The sequence below is a fragment of the Prionailurus viverrinus genome, chromosome E2 (genome assembly GCF_022837055.1).
Source record: "Prionailurus viverrinus isolate Anna chromosome E2, UM_Priviv_1.0, whole genome shotgun sequence".
NCBI lineage: Eukaryota > Metazoa > Chordata > Mammalia > Carnivora > Felidae > Prionailurus > Prionailurus viverrinus.
Window position 1 is genome coordinate 42,709,108 of NC_062575.1, and position 24,873 is coordinate 42,733,980.

The following is a 24,873-nucleotide window of genomic DNA, read 5'->3' on the forward strand; positions in this document are numbered from 1 at the left end:
AAAACAAACAAACAAACAAAAAAACTGCAATGCTGGAAAGACAGAGTAATGGATTTACCCTCCCACTTGAGAAAGCAAAACAAAACAACAGATTTACAGTTCTGTCAGCTTAATTCCTGAGAGAATTTCCAGGTCACGGCACAGGGAGGTAGAACTGAATTGCAGCCAGGTGGACCTCTTGAGTTGTGGAGATGGAGGTGAGCATCCGGGAACAGCACAGCAGACAGAATTCGCAGGACAGAGTATTGGAAAGGAGAGAGCTAAACAGAGAGCTCCGGAAATCTGCAGACAGCCCCCCGAGCGTTCACAAAATATTCCTCAGTGTGGGAATATGAGGAAACTATCCAAGCCTGGGGGAAAAACCATCCACAACGATTAGAGGATCAGTGCCAGGTGCTTACGCATCGCTGGGGACAGTGCCTGTTCCCACCAGACAGATGGGAAAGAATTATTAATCTACAGGACGCAGGGTACAGTACCTGGAAAGGTCTTGCCTCAGGGAATAATTAGCCCTAGATTGAGCACTGCTTCAGGCTGTACCTAATGAATCATAAAAACAAGACCCAGAAGGTCAAATCAGTCTCCAAGTAACTTAACTGTATCCCAGAACAAAATTCCAGAAGATTTGTCGGAATACAAAAATGTCCAGCACACAAGGCGAAACTCAGAACAATGTCTAATCCAGGATAACGAGGCATGCAAAGAGACAGAAAAACATGACCCTAAATGATGAGAAGAATCAATAGAAACCCATTCAGAACTGAACACGTATGTTAGAATTAGCAGAGAAGGACACAAAGACAGTTGTTAGAACTAGATTCCATGTGTTCAAAAACCTAAGTAGAAACATGGGAGATTACTTTTATTAAGTTTATTTTTGCTGAGAGAGAGAGAACCAGTAGGGGAGAGGCAGAGAGAGGGGAACAGAGGAACCTGAAGTGGGCTCTGTGCTGACAGCAGAGAGCCAGATGCAGGGCTCAAACTCACGAACTGTGAGATCACGACCTCAGCTGAAGTTGGGACGCTTAACCGACTGAGCCACCCAGGTGCCCTGAAACACGGGAGATTATTAAAAAAGACTTGAATTTCATAAGCTGAAAATTACACTGGGTGAGATGGACAGCAGATTACCCACTGCAGAAGAGAAGATTAGTAAAGTTGAAAGCCAAACAAGAGAAAGTATCCAAAATGAAACACAGAAAAGAGAAATTAATTTAAAAAAGAAAAGAGCATCATGAGATGTGGAATTAAAAACGCTATTGTTTTATGCTTTAAGCCACTGAGTTTTGGTGTAATTTGTTACACGAGAGTAGATAACGAATACAATAATGCCTTTTCATCAAATGATGCTGGAACGACTGGATATCCACATGCAAAAAAATGAACTTGAATCTGTATCTTCTACACCATATTCAAAACTAAACTCAAATTGAATTATAGGCTTAAAGGTAAAGGCCCAAACTATAAAACTTCTAGAACAAAATACAGCAGAAAATCTTTGTGGCCTTCAGGTAGGCAAAGATTTCTTAGATATGACACTGAAATTATGATTTGTAACAGAAAAAAATCGATATGACAAACTTCATAAAAACTTAGAAACTTCTACTCTTTATTTTTTTAATGTTTATTTATTTATTTTGAGAGAGAGAAAGAGAGAGGGAGAGGGAGTGTGAGAGAGCAGGGAAGAGGCAGAGGGAGAGAGAGAATCCCAAGCAGGCTCCCCGATGTTGGTGCAGAGCCTGACGTGGGACTCGATCTCACAAACCATGAGATCCTGACCTGAGCCGAAATCAAGAGTCAGACACTTAACCAACTGGCACCCCAGCCTTGTGCTCTTTGAAAGACATTGTTAAGAGAACGAAAAGACAAGCCATGTATGGGAAGAAAATATCTGCAAACCTCTTATTTGGTAAAGGACTTGCATCCAGAATATATAAAGAACTCTTGAGGGGCGCCTGGGTGGCTCAGTTGGTTGAGCGTCTGACTTTGGCTCAGGTCATGATCTCACAGCTTGTGAGTTCGAGCCCCGTGTCAGGCTCTGTGCTGACAGCTCAGAGCCTGGAGCCTACTTCCGATTCTGTGTCTCCCTCTCTCTCTGCCCCTCTCCTACACATGCTGTATCTCTCTGCCTCTCAAAAATGAAGAAAACTAATAAAAAAAAAAAGTTAAAGAACTCTTGAAACACAGTAAGAGGAACACAAACAACCCAGTTTTTAATAGTGGGCACAAGAGGTGAACAGAAGCTCCACCAGAGAAGATATACAAATGACAAATGCACATGAAAAGATGCTCAACAGCCTTGATTATCAAAGAAATACAAAAAACCCCCCAAAAAACAAAAAACCAAAAAACCCCACCACAATTGGATACTACTGCACACCCGTTAGAATGTCCAAAATTTAAAAGATTGGCCAAGGCAATCCCTCATGTTCTTCCTTTCCAACCCAGGCCTGGCAGAATGGGTCCCACAAAGGGGGCTGGTGAGAAGGGCCACTCTGCATCCAGGAGGCAGCGACTGGAGATCACCCCACCAACATTCACCAGTGCATCTGTGGAGTGAGCTTCAAGAGATATGCCCCCTTGGACAGAAAGATCCAGACAATTGCAAAGAGGGCGTTGGGAACTTCAGATGTGCGCGTGGACTCCAGGCACAACAGAGCTGCCCGGGCCAAGGAATAAGAAGAAATGGCCCATTCCAGATGAGTATACGGCCATCCGGAAAGCATAAGGAGGACACAGATTCACCAAACAAACAAGCTCTATACATTGTTATCTATGTACTTTTCGCCACTTTCAAAATCCTGTAAACAGGCAATACGAGTTAGAACCAATGTCAAGTAAATGTATAAAACCACACACACACACACACACACACACACACACACACACACACACGACTGACCAAAGTAAGTGCTGGTGAGGATGTGAAACAACTGGAACTCATATAACACTGGCCAGAACACAAATATAAAAACTTTGGAAGATACAGTGACAGTTACTTAATAAATATATACCTAGTACATGACCCACCTCTTCTACTCCTGGGTATTTATCCGAGAAAAATGAAAGCATACGTGGGAAACCAAAGATTTGTGCACCAATGTTTACAGCACCTTTATTTCTACAATAATAAAACCCTAAAACTCAAATATCCCTCCACAGGCGAATGGAGAAACAAACTGTGACACATTTATCATTCATGTCATGGAACACTACTCAGCAATGAAAAGCATGGATTACTGATTTTCACGACAATATGGGTGAATCTCAAAATAATCATGCTGAATCAAAGAAGCTGGCATGATTATCTTGTGTAATTCCATGTATATAGAATTCTAGAAAATGCAGACTAACCTCATGTGACAGAAAGCAGAGCAGTGGCTGCCTGGGCTCAGGGGTGAGGGTAGTTTGGGCAGAGGCAGGGGATGTGAGAGAGGAGGACAAGGAGGGAGGAATCACAAAGGGGCATGAGGGAACCTTAGGGGACCATGGATATATTTATTATCTTGATTGCAATGATGGTTTTTTTTTTTTTCAAATGTAAAGATTTGTTTTATTTCTACTGGGGGAAGAAGGAGGATAAATAGAACTGTTTTCCAATTTGCTCTCCACTGTATACACACATACCCACACGCATACATACACATACACACACCAAAAATAGTCCAACAAAAAACAAAACAAAAAACTGAGAATCAAACACCAAAACACCCTCAAACTGCACCAATACTTCGTATTTTGACCAAAAGAATAGATCCTGGGAGGAAGTGCAAAATGCAAAATCAAATGACCGAAAAATGCTGAACAAACAGCATTATTAATATACAAAATATTTATATTACCGAACTAGTAACAATTGATGTTCTCCACGTCTGTAAAACTTTGGAACCACATAGCTGATTTGTTAAATCTAGTCCATGCCAGCTTCCAAACACCAGAAAAAATTTTTTAGTTAGCTTCATTCTTTGATGCCTCATCAAAATTTTCTACGAGATCTGGAACATCCTCCTCCTCCTCATCAATGTCTTCTGGTTTTGGTGCTTTGCTATCCAACACTTGCCGAGGGAACTGTTCAGCTAACTTCCTAAAACTTGTTAAGCTGTCAGCACCAAGCCGACTTAATATTCCAGGAAGCATTTCTGTGATTGGTTTGGCTTCTGCATGACCAGTAATTGCAAAGGTGTTAGCAGAAAGGGAAGCTTGGACTTTGGGATTGTTGAAATGAATAACTGTCCCATCCATCGTCTTTAATCATGTTCACCTCTTCAATACCAGCTGTATTATTCACAGCCAGTTTTTTTAGAGAACTCTGAAGTTTTCTGTCATCAGCTGTAGCTGTTCTATGTACCACCTTCACCTTCTTCTTTCTGCGAGCTGCACCCTTGCCCCCTATCCGGACCTGAGCCTGAAGTTTGGCTAACTTTTCTTGATTCATGCTGTTGGTAAATCTGAAGCAGGGAGGGTCCTCCAACAACAGCACGTGGCAAGAGCAAGATGGCTGCCTCCTGCAATGATGGTTTTGTGCGTGTAAACATGTCATATGTGTACCGTTTATTAAATGTTCATTACACCTCAATAAAACCGATTTAATAAAGATAAAAGACTGTTTAAGGCAAAAATAGTAATCATATGCTGTGGGGCTTATAACACAGATTAAATCTATAACATATATATATTGCGGGGCTTATAACACAGATTAAATCTATAACATAGATTTAAAATGTATCACTGGGGTGCCTGGGTGGTGGCTCAGTAGGTTAAGTGTCCAACTCTTGATTTCGGCTCAGGTCATGATCTTGTAGTTCGGTGAGTCTGAGCCCCGCACTGGGCTCTGTGCTGACAGCGCTTGGGATTCTCTCTCCCTCTCTCTCTGTCCCTCTCCTGCCCACCCCCCCAAAATAAATAAACTTAAAAAAAATTAAAATGTATGACAACAGTAACAACTGCTTACTTCACTGTAACACTACACATGAAGCACAGTAACACCTAAGTTTAATCTGAACGCCATTCTTTAATTTTTAAAAAATGTAGACATATGCCAAATGTGCTAAAGCCTTGTTGAGGATGGAATGAAATAATGCTTTTGAAGCACTTGCAACAGTCCTCGGCAAGAGTAAACACTAATAAATGGCTACTCGTGTTAACACATGGTACTTAAGGAAGAAACAAACACTAAAAATATTTCAAAGTGTTTTTTCTCACCAGGCATACAATATTCTAGTTTCAAGGAACACTCAAACAAAGGTTCTCACTGCCGATTCACTGGAAAGCCAAGCCACGTATTCACGTTTTTTAGGGACAAAAAATAGTCTAAAATTCTCCTGTGTCTAAACCCTTAGAAGGCACAGGCAGGGGTCTTAGGTATGAAAGAAGATCAGTTCTCTGGTGTTAGAAGCACTGGAAATGGGGGAATCCTAGGCCCTGGAGAGTGAACACATTTCTCCTTGTTTCCCCCAAATCAGCTCTTTTATTTATTTTTTTAATTTTATTTATTTATTTTGAGACAGAGAGAGTACACGAGCGGAGGAGGGACAGAGAGAGAAAGAGAATATCCCAAGCAGGCTCCATGTTATCAGTGCAGAGCCCAATGAGGGCTCGAACTCATGAACTGTGAGATCACGACCTGAGCCAAAACCAAGAGCCGGATGCTTAACAGACTGAGCCACCCAGGCGCCCCCAAAACCAGTTCTTTTAAAAGGCAAACTTGTGCTTCAAAAGAATAATTACGTGCATAATTCAAATTCCTTTCCGCATCCTATGAGCTTGGGCTTTAAAGCTTCATATTTGGAAAAATACTAATTGCATTCAATTATGAAATGTCCGAACTCCACGCACTTGAAAAGGATAGACCATCATCCCACAGAAACCATATTAAGTGCTTCATTATGGAACCATGATAAACACTTTGAAGGACATGAATCTAATGGCCCTACTTGTGATTTTCTTACCAGTTTCAACAGTTCCAGGACCTACCACTTGGCAGCTGGGCACAAGAGTGACCTCAATGCCTGCTCACCTGAGACTCACCTTGGTCTCTCTGGAGAAGGGTTGGGACTGCGGGGAGGAGGCGTGCGGGGCACAGCTGGCTTCGGTGCGATGCTGGCTGCAGGTAGGAGGCCATGGATGATGTGTTTCTGCACAAATGAAACCTGGCTGGGTCACTGGTGTATGGGATCGCCCGGGTCCCGTCACCACCCCTCCTTGGGCCTAAGAGAAGAAACCTGCACTGGCCACCCAGGGATCAAATCCCACCAGGAACCCACCTGGCCAGGTAAGCATGCCCACCCAGAGAATATACTGCAGCTGCCCATTGTGGGGGTCCTCTTGTCTTTCCCTTCTCAGAGAGGCCTCCCTGACAATCCCTCAGAATCACTCTTTAGAACTCCACTTGTCTCACAGCATGACCCCCGATGACTCTAGTCCCTCACTTACTGCCCCCCGCAGAATGGAAGCTTCTTGAGAGCAGGCAATCTTCTTGTCTTTATCACCCTGGAACTCAAGCACTTCCCTCCTTACTCAACATCGGGTAGAAGCTTAAGAAAGATTTTAGTTTATCTCAAAGATGCAGAATAATTGGGGGCACCTGGGTGGCTCAGTCGGTTAAGCATCCGACTTTGACTCAGGTCACAATCTCACCATTCATGGGTTCGAGCCCCACGTCAGGCTCTGTGCTGACAGCTCAGAGCCTGGAGCCTGCTTCAGATTCTGTGTCTCCCTCTCTCTCTGCCCCTCCCCTGCTCATGCTCTGTCTCTCTCTCTCTCTCTCTCAAAAATAAACATAAAATAAAAAAAAAATTTTAAAAAGATGCAGAATAATGAAAACTAGTTCCTATGCACAATGAAAATCAGAGAATCTGGCTTTAGACAACTGGCAATTATTCAGAAGGTTTTTTTTTTTTTTTAGGTTTATTTATTTTGAGAGAGAGAGACAGTGCCAGTGGGGTAGGGGCAGAGAGACAGGAGAGAGAGAGAATCCCAAGCACTGGCAGTGCAGAGCCCGATGTGGGGCTTGAACTCAGGAACCATGAGATCATGACCTGAGCCGAAATCAGAGTTGGACACTTAACCAAGTGAGCCACCAAGGCACCCCCAGAAGTTTCTGAGTATAACCCAGTCTTCACTTTCTAGGCACTAGTCATTCATTCACACCTACTAGAGGTGAAACACCAGGACTGCAATGAAGAAAACTTGTCTTCATCCTCAAGGTAATAGGGTATAGAGGGAAGGCACCCAAGTACTTATTATGTAACAGAGAATTATGGGAAGTGCCAAGGGAAAGGTAAAGACAAATTTGGTGCTGCGGCGGCACAGGGAGGGAAGGGCTCCTTCAGGTCTGGAGGTCAGCAAGGGGACCTCTTCCCATTGGAGAAAATCACAGAGGCATTTAGATTGGGTCATCAAAGATGGCTCTCACATGTGGGAAATGAGATGGAAAAGTATTCTAGGAATAGGGAACAGCATGAACAATGGAAAGAAGCAAGACATTAGTGGCTGTGTTCTAGAAATAACAAATAATCCAGTTTGCTGGAATACAGCAAATGCAGAAGCCTCTGAGAAGGGGAGGCTAGAAGAATGGGCTGGTAGTAAGAGTGGGGATTGTTCCCACTTAAGAGTTTTTATGTGACTAAGGAGAACCTGTGCCCTAGCGAGGAGCACCCACTGAAATTGGTCCCTTGAAAGACTAATCAGGCAGTGGGAGGCATGAAATTGGGAGTATGAGCCTACACTGACAGAGTGATAAGTTTTGGAGGGAAGCGTTCCAGGCAGAAGTAACAGCAAAGGCAAAGGCCTGAAGGAACAGAAGAAATGGCTGGAGCGTGCGGGGGGGGGGGGGGGGAGCGAGGGGGGGACGGGGGGACGGGGGGCGGGGGGGGGGGAGAGCGGCGGGGAGGATGAGAAGCAATGGGTTTTGAGGAGGGCAGTTAGCACGATCAGATGTCCGTTTTAAAAGAACGCCTCTGGCTGCCTGGTGGAGAACAGACCTAGATGAAGAGCAAGACTGGAAACAGAAATAGCGAGGAGCTGCTGCAGCGGTCCAGACAAATGCTGGAAACCGGGGTGGAGGCGGAAACAGCAGCCAGAAGATATGTTTGGTGGGTGGAATCTATGGAACTTGGCTGATGGGTGTGCGCGGTGGGGAGTGGAGGGAGGAATCTTAAGAACGACTTCCCATTGGGGGATTTTCAGTAGTAGAGTAGGTCTGTGCCGGCAGGAGTGCTCCCAGACACCGGAGCAAAAGTTGCATGGGATACAAGGCGACTCCGGTCTGACTGAGGCCGACCCTGGGATAGAGGATGCTTTCGAACACAAAAAAATCAGGGCTTCTCGAAAGGAAAACCATTTCCTTTAGTGCTGCTACCTGGCTTCAACCTCAGGCCAATCGCAAGCCGTTCCCTCTTAACTCCAAGCTCCCGGGGTCTACTTACAAACTGGCTCTTGCGGCCTCTGCGAAACCCCAGGAGCATCCTTGCTGCGGGGAGGGGCCGGACCAGGGCTGGATGGACGTGCAGATACCTTCACAAGCGAGGGCCGCTCCCTAGAACTTGTGCCCCTCCCGCGGGCCTAGCCTCAGACGCTATTTCTACGCAATGCACTTTGCAACAACGTCATCCTCCATTGGCTTTGCTTTCTCTTCGACCAATCATAGCCAAGGTTACTCCGCACCCGTCGCTCTTGGCAACCAGTCGTTCCCGTTCAAACGCTCTCCGGGGTGGAAACAGTGCGTAGTCCGTTCTCTTATTGGTCGGATCAGATGTCGATCTTTGACGCCATAGCTTATCCGACGCCGTGGGAGGCGGAGGGCGGGCAGGATGAAAAACTGGTCCGCTCACCGAAGGGAACCCGGAAGTGGGGAGCAGCAAGCAAAGCTGCCGGATCCTCTGGCTGTGGTTGAGGTGGGGTCTAGCTGGGCTCGGCCCCCGCCCAGGACCGGACTGAGGAGCCACCACCCAGACGGAGCGGGGGTATCAGGACCCAGCAGGTGACGGGATTGAGGGAGGCGGCTACCAAGACAGGAATCTCCTGGGTTTTAGATTTTAGGAAATAATCCAGTCTTTTAAAGAACAGTGCAGATGGGCTCCTGCCAAAGAGGTCCCGGCTTTCAGTGGAACGTGGGGCCGTGTGCAGGAAAGCCAGCTCAAATTCCGTCTTCTGTTGTTTTGTTTTGTTTTGTCTTGTTTTGTTTTGTTTTGTTTTTATCAGATCGAGACAGCCGATGGCTAGGAACGCGCCTGAGGGCACAGGTCCCATGCACGTGCCTTTTGGGCATATTGTGGCCAACACGAAATGGCGCGGATCGAAGCTCCTGCAGGGGATGCAAGGTCGGTGGGCTGCCCTGTGCAAAAGCCCTCTTCTAAACTTTTTAAAAACGTCCTACCTACTGTCGTCTTTCGCCCAGCGCTCACGGAAGTCATTTTTCTTGTCTATGTTCTAAGGGAAAATTAAAATCGTTTTTGAGGATGGCCTGACACCGGTAGATTTTTACGTGTCAAGCAGATCTTGCATTCTTTATGTCACCGAAGCTGATTTGGTGGCAGGAAATGGCTACAGAAAGAGGCTTGTTCAGGTTAGAAATGTAAGTACTGAATGGAAGAAGCTGAAATTGAAAATTGACTTCCACCTGCCTCCCCCACCCCCCTCCTTTGGAAGAATTTATATAAAACCATTGGCCATTCCAAGCACTCTTGGACTGGGAGTTTTCTTAAACTCCCAAGGTAGTTTTGTTACACAGTGGTTTACTGGTTTTTTCTTCCTCTGAAGTCCAGTAATCTTCAAGGGATCGTGATCGTTGAGAAAACGCAGATGAGTGAACAGTACTTCTCGGCCATACAGAAGTTTACTGTGCTGGATCTTGGGATGGTGTTGCTTCCAGTGACCAGCCAGATGGAAGCGTCCTGCCTTATTATCCAGTTAGTAAGTACTGATTCCCACTCCTCTGCAGGAACGCTGCCTTACAGACTATCACCTGACCTTCCTGGATCTTTTACTCTAGGTGCTGCACTTGTTACGGTTGCCATCCATCAATCCAGTCTAAAGGAATCCTTATTCACCCTTGGTCAACTGCAGCCAGAAGCACATGATCCTTTTTTTTTTTTTTTTCTTTCTTTTTTTTTTAAGCCTGCTTCTCCATTGTCCTCCCTGATTATTCAGCTTGGCTGTACTATTTCGACTTGGCTGTACTTTAGAATTTCCTGGGAAGCTTTTAATGTTTATTTATTTTTTGAGAGACAGAATCCAAAGCGGACTCTGTGCTGACTGCAGAGAGCCCTATGCAGGGCTCGAACTCACAAACTGTGAGATCATGACCTGAGCCGAAGTCCCACGCGTAACCGAGCCACCCAGGCGCCCAAGAATTTCCTGGGAAACTTAAAAAAAAAATTTTTTTTTTAACATTTATTTATTTTTGATAGTGCACGCAGAGAGAGAGGGAGACACTGCAGGCTCCCAGCTTTTGGCAGACAGCATGATGGGTGTGCTCAACCCATGAACGTGAGATCATGACCTGAGCCAAAGTCAGACATTTAACCAACTGAGCCACCCAGGCACTCCTCCTGGGAAAGTTTTTAAAAACGGTGATACATGAGCCTTACTTCAGACCAATTAAAAATCCGAATGTTAGGGTGGGTCCTGAGCATCAATTTTTGTTGGGTAACTGATTTTATTTTTTATTTTTTATTATTTTTTTTATTTTTTATTTTTATTTTTTTTTTTAATTTTTTTTTTTTAACGTTTATTTATTTTGGGGTCATTGATTTTCAATTTCCCTTTTGATGTGTAGCCAGGGTTGAGAACCGAATTGAAATAATGTAGGCAGCCCCGGGTAGTTCACAGAGCCCTCTTCCATCTGTGCCACATGCCCTCCTTCATTGTTCTTCCCTTGATGGGATGCTATTGTCTGCCTTCCTGTATCCATTGCTAACTGAAGACTGGGTTTCTTCTTTGACAGACAAGATTTCTCCCGGTCCTGTATCAAGCAGGTCCAGTTTAGGTTTAATTTAATCCCATACAACTGAATCGTTTATTAGTGAACGATAGGAAGATGTTTGAGCTCCTCAACAGTATATTTTCATTGCTTTATCCTTAGCATTCTGAAAGTTTAAGTTTTTTAATTTAATTTTTTTAAAAATTTACATCCAAATTAGTTAGCATATAGTGCAACAATGATTTCAGGAGTAGATTCCTTAATGTGCCTTACCCATTTAGTTCATCCCCCCTCCCACAACCCCTCCAGGAACCCTCTGTTTGTTCTCCATATTTAAGTCTCTTCTGTTTTGTCCCCCTCCCTGTTTTTATAGTACTTTTGTTTCCCTTCCCTTATGTTCATCTGTTTGGTCTCTTAAAGTCCTCATATGAGTGAAGTCACATATTTGTCTTTCTCTGACTAATTTCACTTAGCATAATACTCTCCAGTTCCATCCATGTAGTTGCAAATGGCAAGATTTCATTCTTTTTGATTGCCAAGTAAAACTCCAGTGTGTGTGTGTGTGTGTGTGTGTGTGTGTGTGTGTGTGTGTGTGTAAACACACCTTCCATTGTCCATCATCCATTGATGGACATTTGGGCTCTTTCCATACTTTGGCTATTGTCGATAGTGCTGCTATAAACATGGGGGTGCATGTGTCCCCCCTGTATCCCGTGGATAAATACCTAGGAAACAGCACACCTGTATCCCGTGGATAAATACCTAGTAGTGCAATTGCTGGGTCATAGGGTAGTTCTATTTTTAGTTTTTTGAGGAATGTCCATACTGTTTTCCAGAGTGGCTGCACCAACAACATCTGTTGTTCCCGAGTTGTTAATGTTAGCCATTCTGACAGGTGTAAGGTGCTGTCTCATTGTGGTTTTGATTTGTATTTCCCTGATGATGTGTGATGTTGAGCATTTTTTCACGTGTCGGTTGGCCATCGGGATGTCTTCTTTGGAGAAGTGTCTATTCATGTCTTTTGCCCATTTCTTCACTGGGTTATTTGTTTTTTGGGTGTTGAGTTTGGTAAGTTCTTTATAGATTTTAGATACTAACCCTTTATCTGATATGTCATTTGCAAGTATCTTCTCCCATTCTTTTGGTTGCCTTTTAGTTTTGCTGATTGTTTCCTTTGCTGTGCGGAAACTTTTTATTTTGATGAGGTCCCAGTAGTTCATTTTTGCTTTTGTTTCCCTTGCCTTTGGAGACGTGTTGAGTAAGAAGTTGCTGCGGCCAAGATCAAAGAGGTTTTTGCCTGCTTTCTCCTCAAGGATTTTGATGGCTTCCTGTCTTACATTGAGGTCTTTCATCCATTTTGAGTTTATTTTTGTGTATGGTGTAAGAAAGTGGTCCAGGTTCATTCTTCTGCATGTCGCTGTCCAGTTTTCCCAGCACCACTTGCTGAAGAGACAAAATGGAATAAAGACAGCTTTATTCCATTGGATATTCCATTGGATGTTCTGCTTTGTCAAAGATTAGGTGGCCATATGTTTGTGGGTCCATATCAGGGTTCACTATTCTGTTCCATTGATCCAAGTGTCTGTTCTTGTGCCAGTACCATACTGTCTTGATGATTACAGCTTTGTAGTATAGCTTGAAGTCCAGGATTGTGATGCCTCCTGCTTTGGTTTTCTTTTTCAAGATTGCTTTGGCTATTTGGGGTCTTTTCTGGTTCCATACAAATTTTAGGATTATTTGTTCTAGCTCTGTGAAGAATGCTGGTGTTATTTTGATAGGGATTGCATTGAATATGTAGATTGCTTTGGCTACTATCGACATTTCAACAATATTTATTCTTCCTATCCAGGAGCATGGAATCTTTTTCCATTTTTTTGTGTCTTCTTCAGTTTCTTTCATAAGCTTTTTATAGTTTTCAGTGTATAGATTTTTCACCTCTTTGTTTACATTTATTCCTAGGTATTTTATGTTTTTGGTGCAATTGTAAATGGGATTGATTCCTTGATTTCTCTTTCTGTTGCTTCATTGTTGGTGAATAGGAATGCAACTGATTTCTGTGCATTGATTTTATATATCCTGAAACTTTGCTGAATTCATGAATCAGTTCTAGCAGTTTTTTGGTGGAAAATTTTGGGTTTTCCATATAGAGTATCATGTCATCTGCAAAGAGTGAAAGTTTGACCTCATCCTGGCTGATTTGGATGCCTTTTATTTCTTTGTGTTGTCTGATTGCAGAGGCTAAGACTTCAATACTATGTTGAATAACAGTGGCTAGAGTGGACATCCCTGTCTTGTTCCTGACCTTAGGGGGAAAGTTCTCAGTTTTTCCCCATTGAGGATGATATTAGCATTGGGTCGTTCATATATGAAGTCAAGGTATGATCTTTCTATCCCTGCTTTCTTGAGGGTTTTTATCAACAAAGGATGCTGTATTTTGTCAAATGCTTTCTCTGCATCTATTGAGAGGATCATATGGTTCTTGTCCTTTCTTTTACTGATGTGATGAATCATGTGAATTGTTTTGCAGATACTGAACCAGCCCTGCATCCCAGGTATAAATCCCAGTTGCTCGTGGTGAATAATTTTTTTAATGTATTATTGGATGCAGTTGGCTAATATCTTGTTGAGGATTTTTGTATCCATGTTCATCAGGGAAATTGGTCTGTAGTTCTCCTTTTTAGTGGGGTCTCAGTCTGGTTTTGGAATCAAGGTAATGCTGGCCTCATAGAAAGAGTTTGGAAGTTTTCCTTCCATTTCTATTTTTTGGAACAGCTTCAAGAGAATAAGTGTTAACTCTTTCTTGTTTGGTAGAATTCCCCTGGGAAGCCATCTGGCCCTAGACTCTTGTTTTTTGGGAGATTTTTGGTTACTAATTCAATTTCTTTCCTGGTTATGGGTCTGTTCAAATTTTCTATTTCTTCCTGTGTCAGTTTTGGTAGTGTATATGTCTCTAGGAATTTGTCCATTTCTTCCAGAATGCCCATTTTATTGGCATATAATTGCTCATAATATTCTCTTATTATTGTTTTTATTTCTGCTGTGTTGGTTGTGATCTCTCCTCTTTCATTCTTGATTTTATTTGGGTCCTTTCCTTTTTCTTTTTGATCAGACTGGCTAGTGGTTTATCAATTTTGTTAATTCAGAGAACCAGCTTCTGGTTTCATCGATCTGTTTTACTGTTTTTTTGGTTTTGATAGCATTAATTTCTGCTCTAACCTTTATTATTTCCTGTTTTCTGCTGGTTTTGGTTTTTATTTGCTGTTCTTTTTCCAGTTAAGGCATAAGGTTAGGTTGTATATCTGAGATCTTTCTTCCTTCTTTAGGAAGGCCTGGATTGCTATTTCTCATATGACCGCCTTTCCTGCGTCCCAGAGGTTTGGGGTTGTGGTGTTATCATTTTCATTGGCTTCCATGAACTTTTTTTTTTTAATTTTTTTTTTACAACGTTTATTCATTTTTGGGACAGAGAGATACAGAGCATGAATGGGGGAGGGGCAGAGAGAGAGGGAGACACAGATTCAGAAACAGGCTCCAGGCTCCGAGCCATCAGCCCAGAGCCTGACGCGGGGCTCGAACTCACGGACCGCAAGATCGTGACCTGGCTGAAGTCGGACGCTTAACCGACTGCGCCACCCAGGCGCCCCTTCCATGAACTTTTTAATTTCCTCTTTAACTTCTTGGTTGGCCCATTCATTCTTTAGTAGGATGTTCTTTAGTCTCCAGTATTTGTTACCTTTCCAAATTTTTTCTTGTGGTTGATTTCAAGTTTCATAGCGTTGTGGTCTGAAAATATGCACGGTATGATCTCGATCTTTTTGTACTTGCTGAGGGCTGATTTGTGTCCCAGTATATGTGGTCTATTCTGGAGAACGTTCCATGTGCACTGGAGAAGAATATATATTCTGCTGCTTTAGGATGAAGTGTTCTGAATATATGTTAAGTCCATCTGGTCCAGTGTGTCACTCAAAACCATTGGTTCCTTGTTGACTTTTTGATTAGATGATCTGTCCATTGCTGTGAGTTGGGTGTTGAAGTCTCCTACCATTATGGTATTACTATCGATGAGTTTCGTTATGTTTGTGATTAATTGATTTATATATTTGGGTGCTTCCACATTTGGTGCATAAATGTTTGCAATTGTTAGGTTTTCTTGGTGGATAGACCCCTTAATTATGATATAATGCCCTTCTTCATCACTTGATACAGTCTTTATTTGAAAGTCTAGATTGTCTTGATAGAAGTATGGCTACTCTGGCTTTCTTTTGTTGACCATTAGCATGATAGATAGATCTCCAGCCCCTTACTTTCAATCTGAAGGTGTCTTTAGGTCTAAAGTGGGTCTCTTGTAAACAGCAGAGATGGATCTTGTTTTCTTATGCATTCTGTTACCCTATGTCTTTTGATTGGAGCATTGAGTCCATTGATGTTTAGAGTGAGTACTGCTGAATTCTGTGGTTCAGGCTGTGCAGATTGTTCTGTTAATCCTCAGATCAGTTTTCTAGGTGTGCAGGATGGTTTAGTGTTGGTCTGGCTGTATTTCATGGACGCAAGACATACAAAAAACTTCCCATGCTGTTCTGCCATCTTGGCTCCTCCCCCTGAAAGTTTAAATTTTAATAAATTTTTATCTCTTACTCCTTTGTGTACTCAATATAGTTTATTTTTCAGTAATTTTTCTGGGGCGCCTGGGTCGCTCAGTCGGTTAAGTATCAGACTCGATTTCAGCTCAGGTCATGATCTCATGGTTCATGAGTTCAAGCCCCGTGTCAAGCTTTGTGCTGGCAGTGTGGACCCTGCTTGGGATTCTCTCTCTCCTTCTCTTGTTGTCCCCTCCCCTGCTTGTGTTCTTTCTCTCTCTCTCAAAAAAAAAATTTGCAAAAATAATAATCTTTTATGTCTGAAAAATTAGATTTGTGGTATATGAAAACATTTGTAGTGGTAAGTCAAACTGAACCAAATGGAAAAAAAGTAAAACTAAATTTCTATCAACCTTTAAGAGAACTGCCAGTCCTCTAGAGGGTGCTCACATGCTTTTCCTTTACTTTCTGATTAGGTTCAAGAACAAACCAAAGAGCCCAGTAAGAACCCTTTCCTCAGTAAGAAACGGACTCTGATGCCTGAGCTATCCCTCCTTCGAACTGTGCAGCAGATCCCAGGAGTTGGAAAAGTTAAAGCCCCTCTTCTGCTTCAGAAGTTCCCAAGTATCCAGCAACTCAGTAATGCTTCCATCAGAGAATTAGAACCAGTGGTTGGACAGGCAGTGGCACAGCACATTCATGCCTTCTTCACACAGCCCAGGTGACAGCTCTTCCCGCAGCCAGGAGCTACAGCATCATGTTTTCTTTGCATATTTAAAAGTTGAGAACAAAGAAATCTCCTTTCACTGCAACTAATGAAAGATGAGGTGAGGCCTGAATGGAAGCTGCCAGTTGCCCTGCCCTGTTCTCTGGGTTCAGGCGTTTAAGATAGTGGAGTTAGTGGGCTCTAGGTAGCACGGCTCTCATCCTGCTAGTGAAAGAGGGCCCATTGGGGGGCCCATTGGCTGGCTCACGGGTAGAGCATGCCAATCCTGATCTCAGGGTTGTGAGTTCGAGTCCCACGTTGGATATAGAGAGTACTTAAAAATAAAGTCTTTAAAAAAAGAGAGAGAGAGCGAGAGAGCCCATGGGGATCTTCCTAAAAGAGTTTAAATTGGGACTCTCAAATTCAGCAAAAAGCCAGCCTGGGCATTTTAACATATGACCTTGATCTTGTCTAGCATGGAAAAGTCTAATCAAGTTTCAGAAGGTAGAAGTGACCTTCTAAAGGAAACAAACCTACAATGAAGCACTATGCTGTGTACCATAAGCCTCTTGTTCCTGGTGACAGGCCCAGTGTTCTTCCAGTCTAGTCTTAATATCACTATGTTTTGAGGGTGCTGCCAGTGTAAACAAACAGTTGTACTGCCTTTTTTTTCCTTCCTTTCCCCTCCCTCCCACCCTCCTTCCCCCTTCCTGGTAGCTACAGTTTGTTTATAGCCACGGAGCATGCCTTCTGAACACAGCCTGGAGTTTGGAAGTCCCTTTTAAAGATAAAAAGCCAGTGTGTATGAGAGGAGTAAAGAATGTGTTTGCAAATGTATAGCCCAACAGTGGGAAGATATAAAGGAAAATGGCAGGGGTAGATGCATCCAGAGAGGAGAGCTAGTGGTGGGGATCAAAAGCTACAATCAGCCACTCAAAAAATAAATGCAATTAAAGATGCACATATGTTTTCAAAGATGCTGAGATAACCTGAAAGCTCCTTAAATCCTGTTTTGTGGTGTCAGTCATTATTTTAAAAAAAAAGATGAACAACAGGAAAGTTTTGTGCATTAGGGTAGAAACCGTTTGAAAGAGGAGTGAAATATAAGTGGGAAAAAATTTAAAAAACATTAATTCAGGCAAATGAATATGTTTATTTAAATATTTATACAAAAATGGCCCTAACAGCAGTGGTCAGATACACTTTCCCAAATGTGGTTGCTTCCCTTTTGATATTGCACACTAGAAAATATTTAAGTTCTTATTAATTCTCAAAAATAGATTTCAATGCTTTTTTTTTTTTTTTTTTTTTAGCTATAGAACTTAAACTATGTCAACCGTGAATCTTACTAGAATCACGGTATCATCCAACTTGTGAGCAAGAGAGATAGACGGGTAAAAACAAGTCAAACAGAGATTTAAACTAGAATCATTTACACCTTTACCTGATAAAATGTTTCCAACCCATCTTAGACTCTTAAAATATACAATTATGTACTTCCTACTTTAAACAAACAGAAAAATGTTTTGAGTATCAAACAGTATATCGTCTACCTTGTAGATAGCATCCCCATCTAACACTGCTACCGTGTTAGCAGCTGGTTAATGACATCAAACTAGAAGCAACAATGCTCCCAGATTGTGCGGTTTGTTTTTGTCTAGTAAGTTGTGACAAATTTGGCACTAGACTTTATCTGGAAATAGCATTCATATTACATAGAAATAATCATAAAATCTTGTCGTTTCAGATTCACAAATTCCCCTCAGGAAGCAGTTGTTTGGAACACTTCTGAGTTATATTACCTTAGTCAATCATTATAATCCCTTGACCTGCCTTAATTGGGGGGGGATCATCTGAATTCTGAGTTAAGGAATGATCTATTACCTAAGCCTGGACACGATGACAAGTAGGACAGCAACAGAGGTAACCCCCTTTAATTCAGATAGTAACAACAAGCTGTAACTGTAGCCATTAAAAATAGCCATATTTTCAACGCTGTTCTATTTACAATACTTTATATAATAAATAACTTGCAGCAATACGGTGACACCCCCCCCCCGAAATTTCTAGAGGTTTCTTGTGACTTGCATTCACGAAGACCTACCAGTTGTAAGTTTACCCAGTGAGAAAAGGAGATTTGCGAATATTGAGACACTTTCTATTGTGGCACAAATAGGAAGGCGTGGTCAGCACCAGAGACGTTGGCGTTTGGAGCCTGAACGTTTCTGTTTGCTCACGTTAGTACAGAGAACTATCCGAGTTGAGAAGGCTGAAGGGCGAGGGGAGCTTCTTCTTGACCTGAGGCCTCGCAACCCCAACCGACGGGAGGCACAAGGTGCTGGCTGACTTCTGTCTGTTCTTGTTGGTGCCCCAACTCAAAAAAGAAAGCTTCTTCGAGATTTTCTTGGTTTTATCAGTTTTGTCATCATCGTCTATGGCTAAGCAGATCATAGAGTAGGTTTTCTGCATGCCCACAGAGTATGTCGCACACTTATTATGCTGCGCATAGGAAAGAAGAAAAATGGTGTTAGAAATCCTCCAGACAGCTGCTAAACAACTGATGGCAAAATTCTGCTCTTACGGCATCTTCTCGGCAATTAAGCTGATGTAATTCTGAAACCCAGGTGACTAACACTTAACATAGGATTAGGTTCTTAAAAACAGGAACAATTTATTTTTATTTTTTCAACATTTATTCATTTTTGAGAGATGGAGAGAGACAGAGCGTGAGTGGGGCAGGGGCAAAGAGAGAGGAGGCACAGAATCCGAAGCAGGCTCCAGGTTCTGAGCTGTCAGCACCGAGCCCAACGCGGGGCTTGAGTACACAAACTGTGCGATCATGACCTGAGCTGAAGTCGGACGCTCAACCGACTGAGCCACCCAGGTACCCCAAAACAAGGACAACTTTTAAGGAATAGACTCACTAGTAGTAACTTAGGCGAGGGACCACTACTCACTTTTTAAGGTTCTTACTCTACTTGTAAAAGTAATACATGCTTATTATGGCCAACAATATGAAAATGTATATACCGAACAGAAGGTATCCCTCCTACCTTGGCTTCCAGGCCTCTCCCCTGAAGTAACCACTATTTCTGTTATTCTTTTAGAGATAATGTACATATACAGGTATTGTGTGCACATACTAGTGACCATTGTCCTTCCTTAAAAGGAATACATGACCCACCGGTCTGCCTCTTGCTTTCTTCACCTAATGAACACTGGACTTCAGTCCATGCTAGTCAGTGTAAACCAACTCCGTTCTCTTGACCATCTAGAATCCATGGTGAAGATGCTAATTAGCTTTTCCCCCTATCTTTTAAACTGATGAAATAAATATACATAACAGAAAACTGACCATTTTAACCACATTAAAGGGTACAGTTTGGTGGCACGGAGCACATTCACACGGTCGTTCAGCCATCCCCACCAACCGTCTCCAGAACCCTTTCATCTTCCCCAGTTGAAACTCTGTACCCAGAAGCACTACTGTTAACTTTTAAGAGATTGCGCAGGGCTCACTTAAGACATCTGAAGATCCTTGCTTTCTGTAACCTTCCATGCAGGTTATCACCTGCTTCGAAGGTCTGCCTGACATTGAGGTTGCTAAGTTCAAGTGTTTACTGAACATCTACTATGTTCCAGGCCCTGGGATCAGGCCTGTAAATATACATACAACATATCTAAAGTGGTGGGGTACGCTGTTCATAATAGAAATCGGGATTTGAGAGATGGGATGATAAAGAAGGGTATTCACTCTGGAGTCTGGCTCCTTTGGATAAAGATGCCTCTTATCTATAAAACTGCCATTTAATCCCTCCATACTCTACAAGACATACACACCACACACTGTTTTTAATGAAAACCAATAACAAACCGTCCTGGATGTAGATGTGATGCCTGCAAACATTTTTCAACTTTAACCTGCTTAGAGTCCATTTTCCATCTTTACAACCACTGCCTTACAGATTCCCTCTATCCTCTGCCATAGTTCAACCAACAAATGCCAAGTCTAGTGAAACTCTACCCTCTGCCTCCCCCCAGGCCTGCACTCAAATGGCTGCACGTTACTGGGGAACAGCCACCGAGCCAGCTGGCTTCCCTTGGCGTTCTAACCCTGTCCCCAAGCCCCTACTGGGCACCTCAATCCCTGGCACTCCTACATTATCCTAGCAATTTCGTTCCTTCTGGAGGTCTCCTGACGCCCCACACACGTCCTCCTGATACTGCGTTACCTTAATAGCATCTGCCCCTGAAGACCAGTTCTGTGCGCCTGGATCTCCCCCGCCCTCTGGGTGTGCCTTCCTTCCTGCACTCCTGCCTCCTGGCACACAGGCTTGCTGTGTTATCTATATACACCTACACCACCACCGCCTTTGAAAAGCTTCCCTCTTTCCTATGTCCCCCTCCCAGATTGCACCCCAGTGTCTGCCCCCTTTCTGCCATTCCCTTTTTGTCTTGGCCTCCAGCAGCATGCTCCCCACTGCCCATCCCAAATGTTCCTGGGGCACCCCCCTGACTCACACCATTAACGGAGCCCAGTCTGAAACCACTGCACCCGTCCCACTTTATACCAATGAGGAAACAGTCCCAAGGAGGGTAGTAACCTGCCGAAGGCCACACAGCTGGTTAGTAGCAGACAGAGCCTGATTCCAGGGCTGGGGTCTCTGCTACATCAGTAGTATTCCAAATAACGCTCCACGGAGGAGTGCTGGGGGTCCCCACAATTCAGAGAGTGGGGGAGCAGGTCACCAGTCCAACCAGGGCATGGGCTTTATTGCTCTCATTATCTGGTTGTGTTTGAAGCAAAAGCAATTAAAAACAGCGCTCAGTTGCTATTGTCTAAGGCCTTGCGGGTGAAAAGAATAACTCTATCACGGTTATTAAACACCTATTGTGAATGGAAATGCATCCCATGCTGGCACTGCCCCCCACCCCCACCCCATTTTCCTGCAGCTCAGAACCATTCCCTGAGGCCTAAGGTCAGTCATTCCACTGGCAGTAAAGCCAGAAGTCCATTCCAGCACGTCTGAGTCTCGAATCCTTGCTTTTCTACTCCGACCTCAGCACTTTCATGGGCCTGGTTCAGTTATAGGATGGAAAGATAAGCCCTTCCCCTTGTACAGCTACATCTTGTGCTGTGCAACTCCCCACCACCATCACGACATCTCTGGTCCTGAGCCCAGCTCTTTTATTTATCCTTCTTTTGGACAAACTTCTTTTGTTTCTGGTTGGGACCCTGATCCCTTGTCCTGCAATTCTATGGATCTGCCCCTAAAAAACTCCATTTCTCATGATCCCTTCTCTAAGATGCTCACTGAGTCCCTCGACTTCATCTTCTTTCATTTTTAAATGGAGACATAATTCACGTACCATAAAATTCACCACTTTAACACCATTCTGTGGTTTTGAGCATATTCAGGGTTGTGGAACTACCGTGGGATTTCAGAACGTGTCCTCGCCCTCCAGAAAGCAACCCTGTACCCATCAGTAGTTATTCCCCATTCCCTGACACCCAACCCCTGGCAACCGCTAGTCTACATTGTGTTTCTGTGGATTAGCCTGTTCGGGACGTTTCTTATCAAAGGAATCACAGGATCCATTCACTCTCCAGCCCTCTCTAATCAGAGTTCTGTTGCCATCTCTCCATGAAAAGTGTCCTTTTGTCCCACTGCCAAGTAATAATAGACACAGCTCCGCCTCCCTCCCTCTCCACCTCTTAACTGTATCCTACACAACCAACCGTTCTCTCCTTGATTCCAGAAACTTCTTTATCTTATCTCTCCGAATGCTCCCTCGCAACTTCCTTTGCTCCCACTTGTCTTCTAACTGACCTCCAGATGCCTGCAGTGTCTCGTGGATTAGTCCTTGACCCTCAGACCCTCGTGGGCAATTCCATTTAGTCTCTGAACGGCTTTAAATATCATCTCTATGTTGGTGATTCTCAGATATTTCTAGGTCTGACTTTTCTCCCTTGCGCTGAAGATTTGAACATCCAGCCGCCTACCTCACATCTACATTTGACATGTGAAACATTCAAGGTACATCTCTTTGTTTTCTCTCTTCTCTACCTCCCTCGCCCCTGGCCCCCGTTCCCCATCACTATGAAAAAATGGTGCCTTTGTTCAAGCCCCAAACTGAGCGGTCATTTTCCTTTCCACGAGGCTTTCCACACAGATCATCTACAAATCCCTGTCAGCTCTACCTGCAAAGATACATCTCAGGGGCACGCACCTCCCTCCACCTCTGTCGTCACCCACCCTAGTGTAAGGTGCTCACGCCGCTGGCCCGCACACGTGCTACAGCCAGCTTCCGCTGCGGCCACCCTCCAGGCAACCAGATGTCCTTCTCAAATACACATCAGTCCCTTTCTTGAGAGGCTCACTGGCTTCCAAACTCCCACCACTGCCAGTGGGGCCCTGCCTCCCTCCCATCTCATTTCCTGCCACTCCCTCCCTTGTTACCACGTTCCAGCTGAGAGGCCTTCTTTCTGTTCCTCTAGCAGAAGCCTCTTCCTGCTACAGGGACTCTGCACCTGTCGATCCCCCTGCCCAGAATGCTCCTCTCGCGCCTCCTCAAATGGCTGGCTCATCCCTGTCACTCACGTCTCTGTGCAAGCCCTGCCTAGAGGAGCCTCTCCCCGCCTCCAATCGTTCTGTCGCGATACACAGTTTATTTTCTGTACCACACTTGTCAAAAATCACAACCACTTATTTGCTTATTTAGGGCCAGCATTCTGGGGGCGGGGACCTCATCAGCCTGGTTTACCTGGAGCTCCAACACCTAGGAAGGGCCTACACACAGGATGCCCTGCCAACACCTGAAGAACGAACCCTGTCATAGAGGGAAGAGTCAAAGGCCCATAATTAAATGTGACCAAGTGTGGAAGAGAATGTACACGGTTCCTCCCGCTGAGGGAGCACGAAGGCTATAACTGCACACGTGAATGTGCACAGGCATCAAGCACTTCCCAAGATCTCACGGGGAACAGCCAGCACTGCCTCTGACGTGTGGGGAGGGACTTCCACACGTCGTCTCGCGCCCTTCTGTAGCATTTGAGTATTTTTTTTTTTTTTTTTTACCATAAGTACATGTGACTTTTGTAACAAATAACTTAATCAGAAAAATAAGTGGTTCTTTTATGTACACATTTTTTAGTTTTCCAGCGATCTCTGGCCCAGGGTGTCTGGGGCAGGTCACCGATGCAGGCAGGCGGTGGAGGGTCTGCTGACACAGCTGGGGCTGGACTCACACCAACCCCACTCTGCGCTGCTGTTTCCTGTCGGGGTGTGAGCACTCACCATGGACGAGGTGAAGTCCAGGAGGCTCACGACCTTCATCTCCACGTCGTCCTTGCCCTTGCCCTTCAACAGTTTCATGACCTCACTCACGGTCAGCCACTTGCAATCCACGTCTCGAATGGACACAATATAATCCCCTTCCTTGGCTCCTGCCAGCTACACACAGCAGGATTTAAATGAAGGTCAGTGTTCTGTTCATTCCAACCCCTGGATCGGTTCCCAAGTGCATTAACAAAACAGATATTTGCCTAAGTCTGCTTCAAGACAGCATGCATGAATCCGTTGCTCTCTAGGCGAGTAAGACCCATGAGAGGCCTTTCACACGGTCCGTCTTTTTACAGAGAGGAACCCTAAATTCATTCATACACCCAGATGTATTTGTTTGGGCAGCTTTCTTTCTGTTTGACCTGTTTGACTGCTTGCAAAGATACCAGTAAGTTTTGCTCCCCATCTACGGTGGCACACACTTACCGCAGCAGAGCAGTAAGGGTCCAGGAAGTGGACTTGAACTGGGGAGTTTCCTCTCAAGGTGAACCCCAAATCCCCTTCTTCTGCAGTGAAGTGAATGCTGCGAGGAGGTGTCCATTTCTTGTTCGCCGAAAACACCGACAGGGGGCCCTGCGGAACAGCATCGTTAGGTGCAGGATCCGAAGGCTGAATCAAGCACTTGAAAGCTGAGGGGCTCCTGGCTGGCTCAGTTGGTTAAGCGTCCGACTCTCGATTTCTGCTCAGGTCATGATCTCGCGGTTTGTGAGTTCGAGCCCCATGTCAGGCTCTGGGCTGAGCGCACGGAGCCTACTTGGGATTCTCTCTCTCCCTCTCTCTGTCCCTCCCCGTTTGCTCACACACTCACACTCTCTTTCATTAAAAAAAATGAAAGCTACAGGAAATGTCACCTTGTTGTCCTTGCAGATGTCACCTGGCCTTGCTCAGAGACTAATGACAGCATCTGGGATAATACATGCTACAGCAGTCACACAGGAACATCCAACTGCCATTTTCTCTAAAATATCCAATATATTTTAAAGAAAATGATCTTTAAAATTTTTTTTTTAACATTTATTTATTTTTGAGACAGAGAGAGACACAGCATGAACGGGGGAGGGTCAGAGAGAGAGGGAGACACAGAATCTGAAACAGGTTCCAGGCTCTGAGCTGTCAGCACAGAGCCTGACGCGGGGCTTGAACTCATGGACCACGAGATCATGACCTGAGCCAAAGTCGGATGCTTAACCAACTGAGCCACCCAGGCACCCCTAAAGAAAATGTTCTTTGAAAAGTCATCTTATGGGCACCTGGGTGGTTCGGCTGGTTAACTGTTTGACTTATGCTCAGGTCATGATCTTGAGGCTTATGAGTTTGAGCCCTGTG

At 44.1% G+C, this 24,873-nt stretch overlaps 3 protein-coding genes and 1 pseudogene across 7 annotated transcripts in view; 1 reads left to right on the top strand and 3 right to left on the bottom strand.

Moving 5' to 3' along the window:
* CEP89 (centrosomal protein 89) overlaps positions 1–8,563 on the bottom strand; it is a 74,027-nt gene extending 65,464 nt beyond the window's left edge. For all 3 annotated transcript variants that reach the window (XM_047835191.1, XM_047835190.1, XM_047835189.1), the window contains exons 1-2: positions 8,427–8,563; positions 6,028–6,134 (exon numbers count right to left, since the gene is read on the bottom strand). In XM_047835191.1, the coding sequence (XP_047691147.1) occupies positions 6,028–6,134; positions 8,427–8,465 (146 nt within the window). In that variant the 5' untranslated portion in view covers positions 8,466–8,563. The remainder of the gene's footprint in view (positions 1–6,027; positions 6,135–8,426) is intronic.
* On the bottom strand, positions 3,861–24,709 carry LOC125152791 (transcription factor BTF3 homolog 4-like; annotated as a pseudogene).
* On the top strand, positions 8,818–18,087 carry FAAP24 (FA core complex associated protein 24). Of its 3 annotated transcripts, XR_007147318.1 has the most exons (6): positions 8,818–8,980; positions 9,202–9,320; positions 9,435–9,574; positions 9,760–9,912; positions 15,975–16,325; positions 17,952–18,087. XR_007147318.1 is itself a non-coding variant. In XM_047835194.1 (5 exons), exons 1-5 carry the CDS (start codon positions 9,215–9,217, stop codon positions 18,022–18,024), a joined length of 717 nt encoding a protein of 238 aa, XP_047691150.1. In that variant the 5' UTR covers positions 8,818–9,214; the 3' UTR covers positions 18,025–18,076. The 3 variants fall into 3 exon arrangements, 2 of the variants coding, with proteins under 2 accessions (XP_047691150.1, XP_047691151.1); XM_047835194.1 differs by having other exon boundaries at positions 8,818–9,320; positions 15,975–16,219; positions 17,952–18,076; XM_047835195.1 differs by lacking the exon at positions 17,952–18,087 and having other exon boundaries at positions 15,975–16,900.
* Positions 18,443–24,873, bottom strand: part of RHPN2 (rhophilin Rho GTPase binding protein 2) — a 58,875-nt gene continuing 52,444 nt past the window's right edge. Inside the window, exons 13-15 of the mRNA XM_047835193.1 lie at positions 23,974–24,120; positions 23,503–23,658; positions 18,443–18,703 (exon numbers count right to left, since the gene is read on the bottom strand). Of these exons, the coding sequence (XP_047691149.1) occupies positions 18,443–18,703; positions 23,503–23,658; positions 23,974–24,120 (564 nt within the window). The remainder of the gene's footprint in view (positions 18,704–23,502; positions 23,659–23,973; positions 24,121–24,873) is intronic.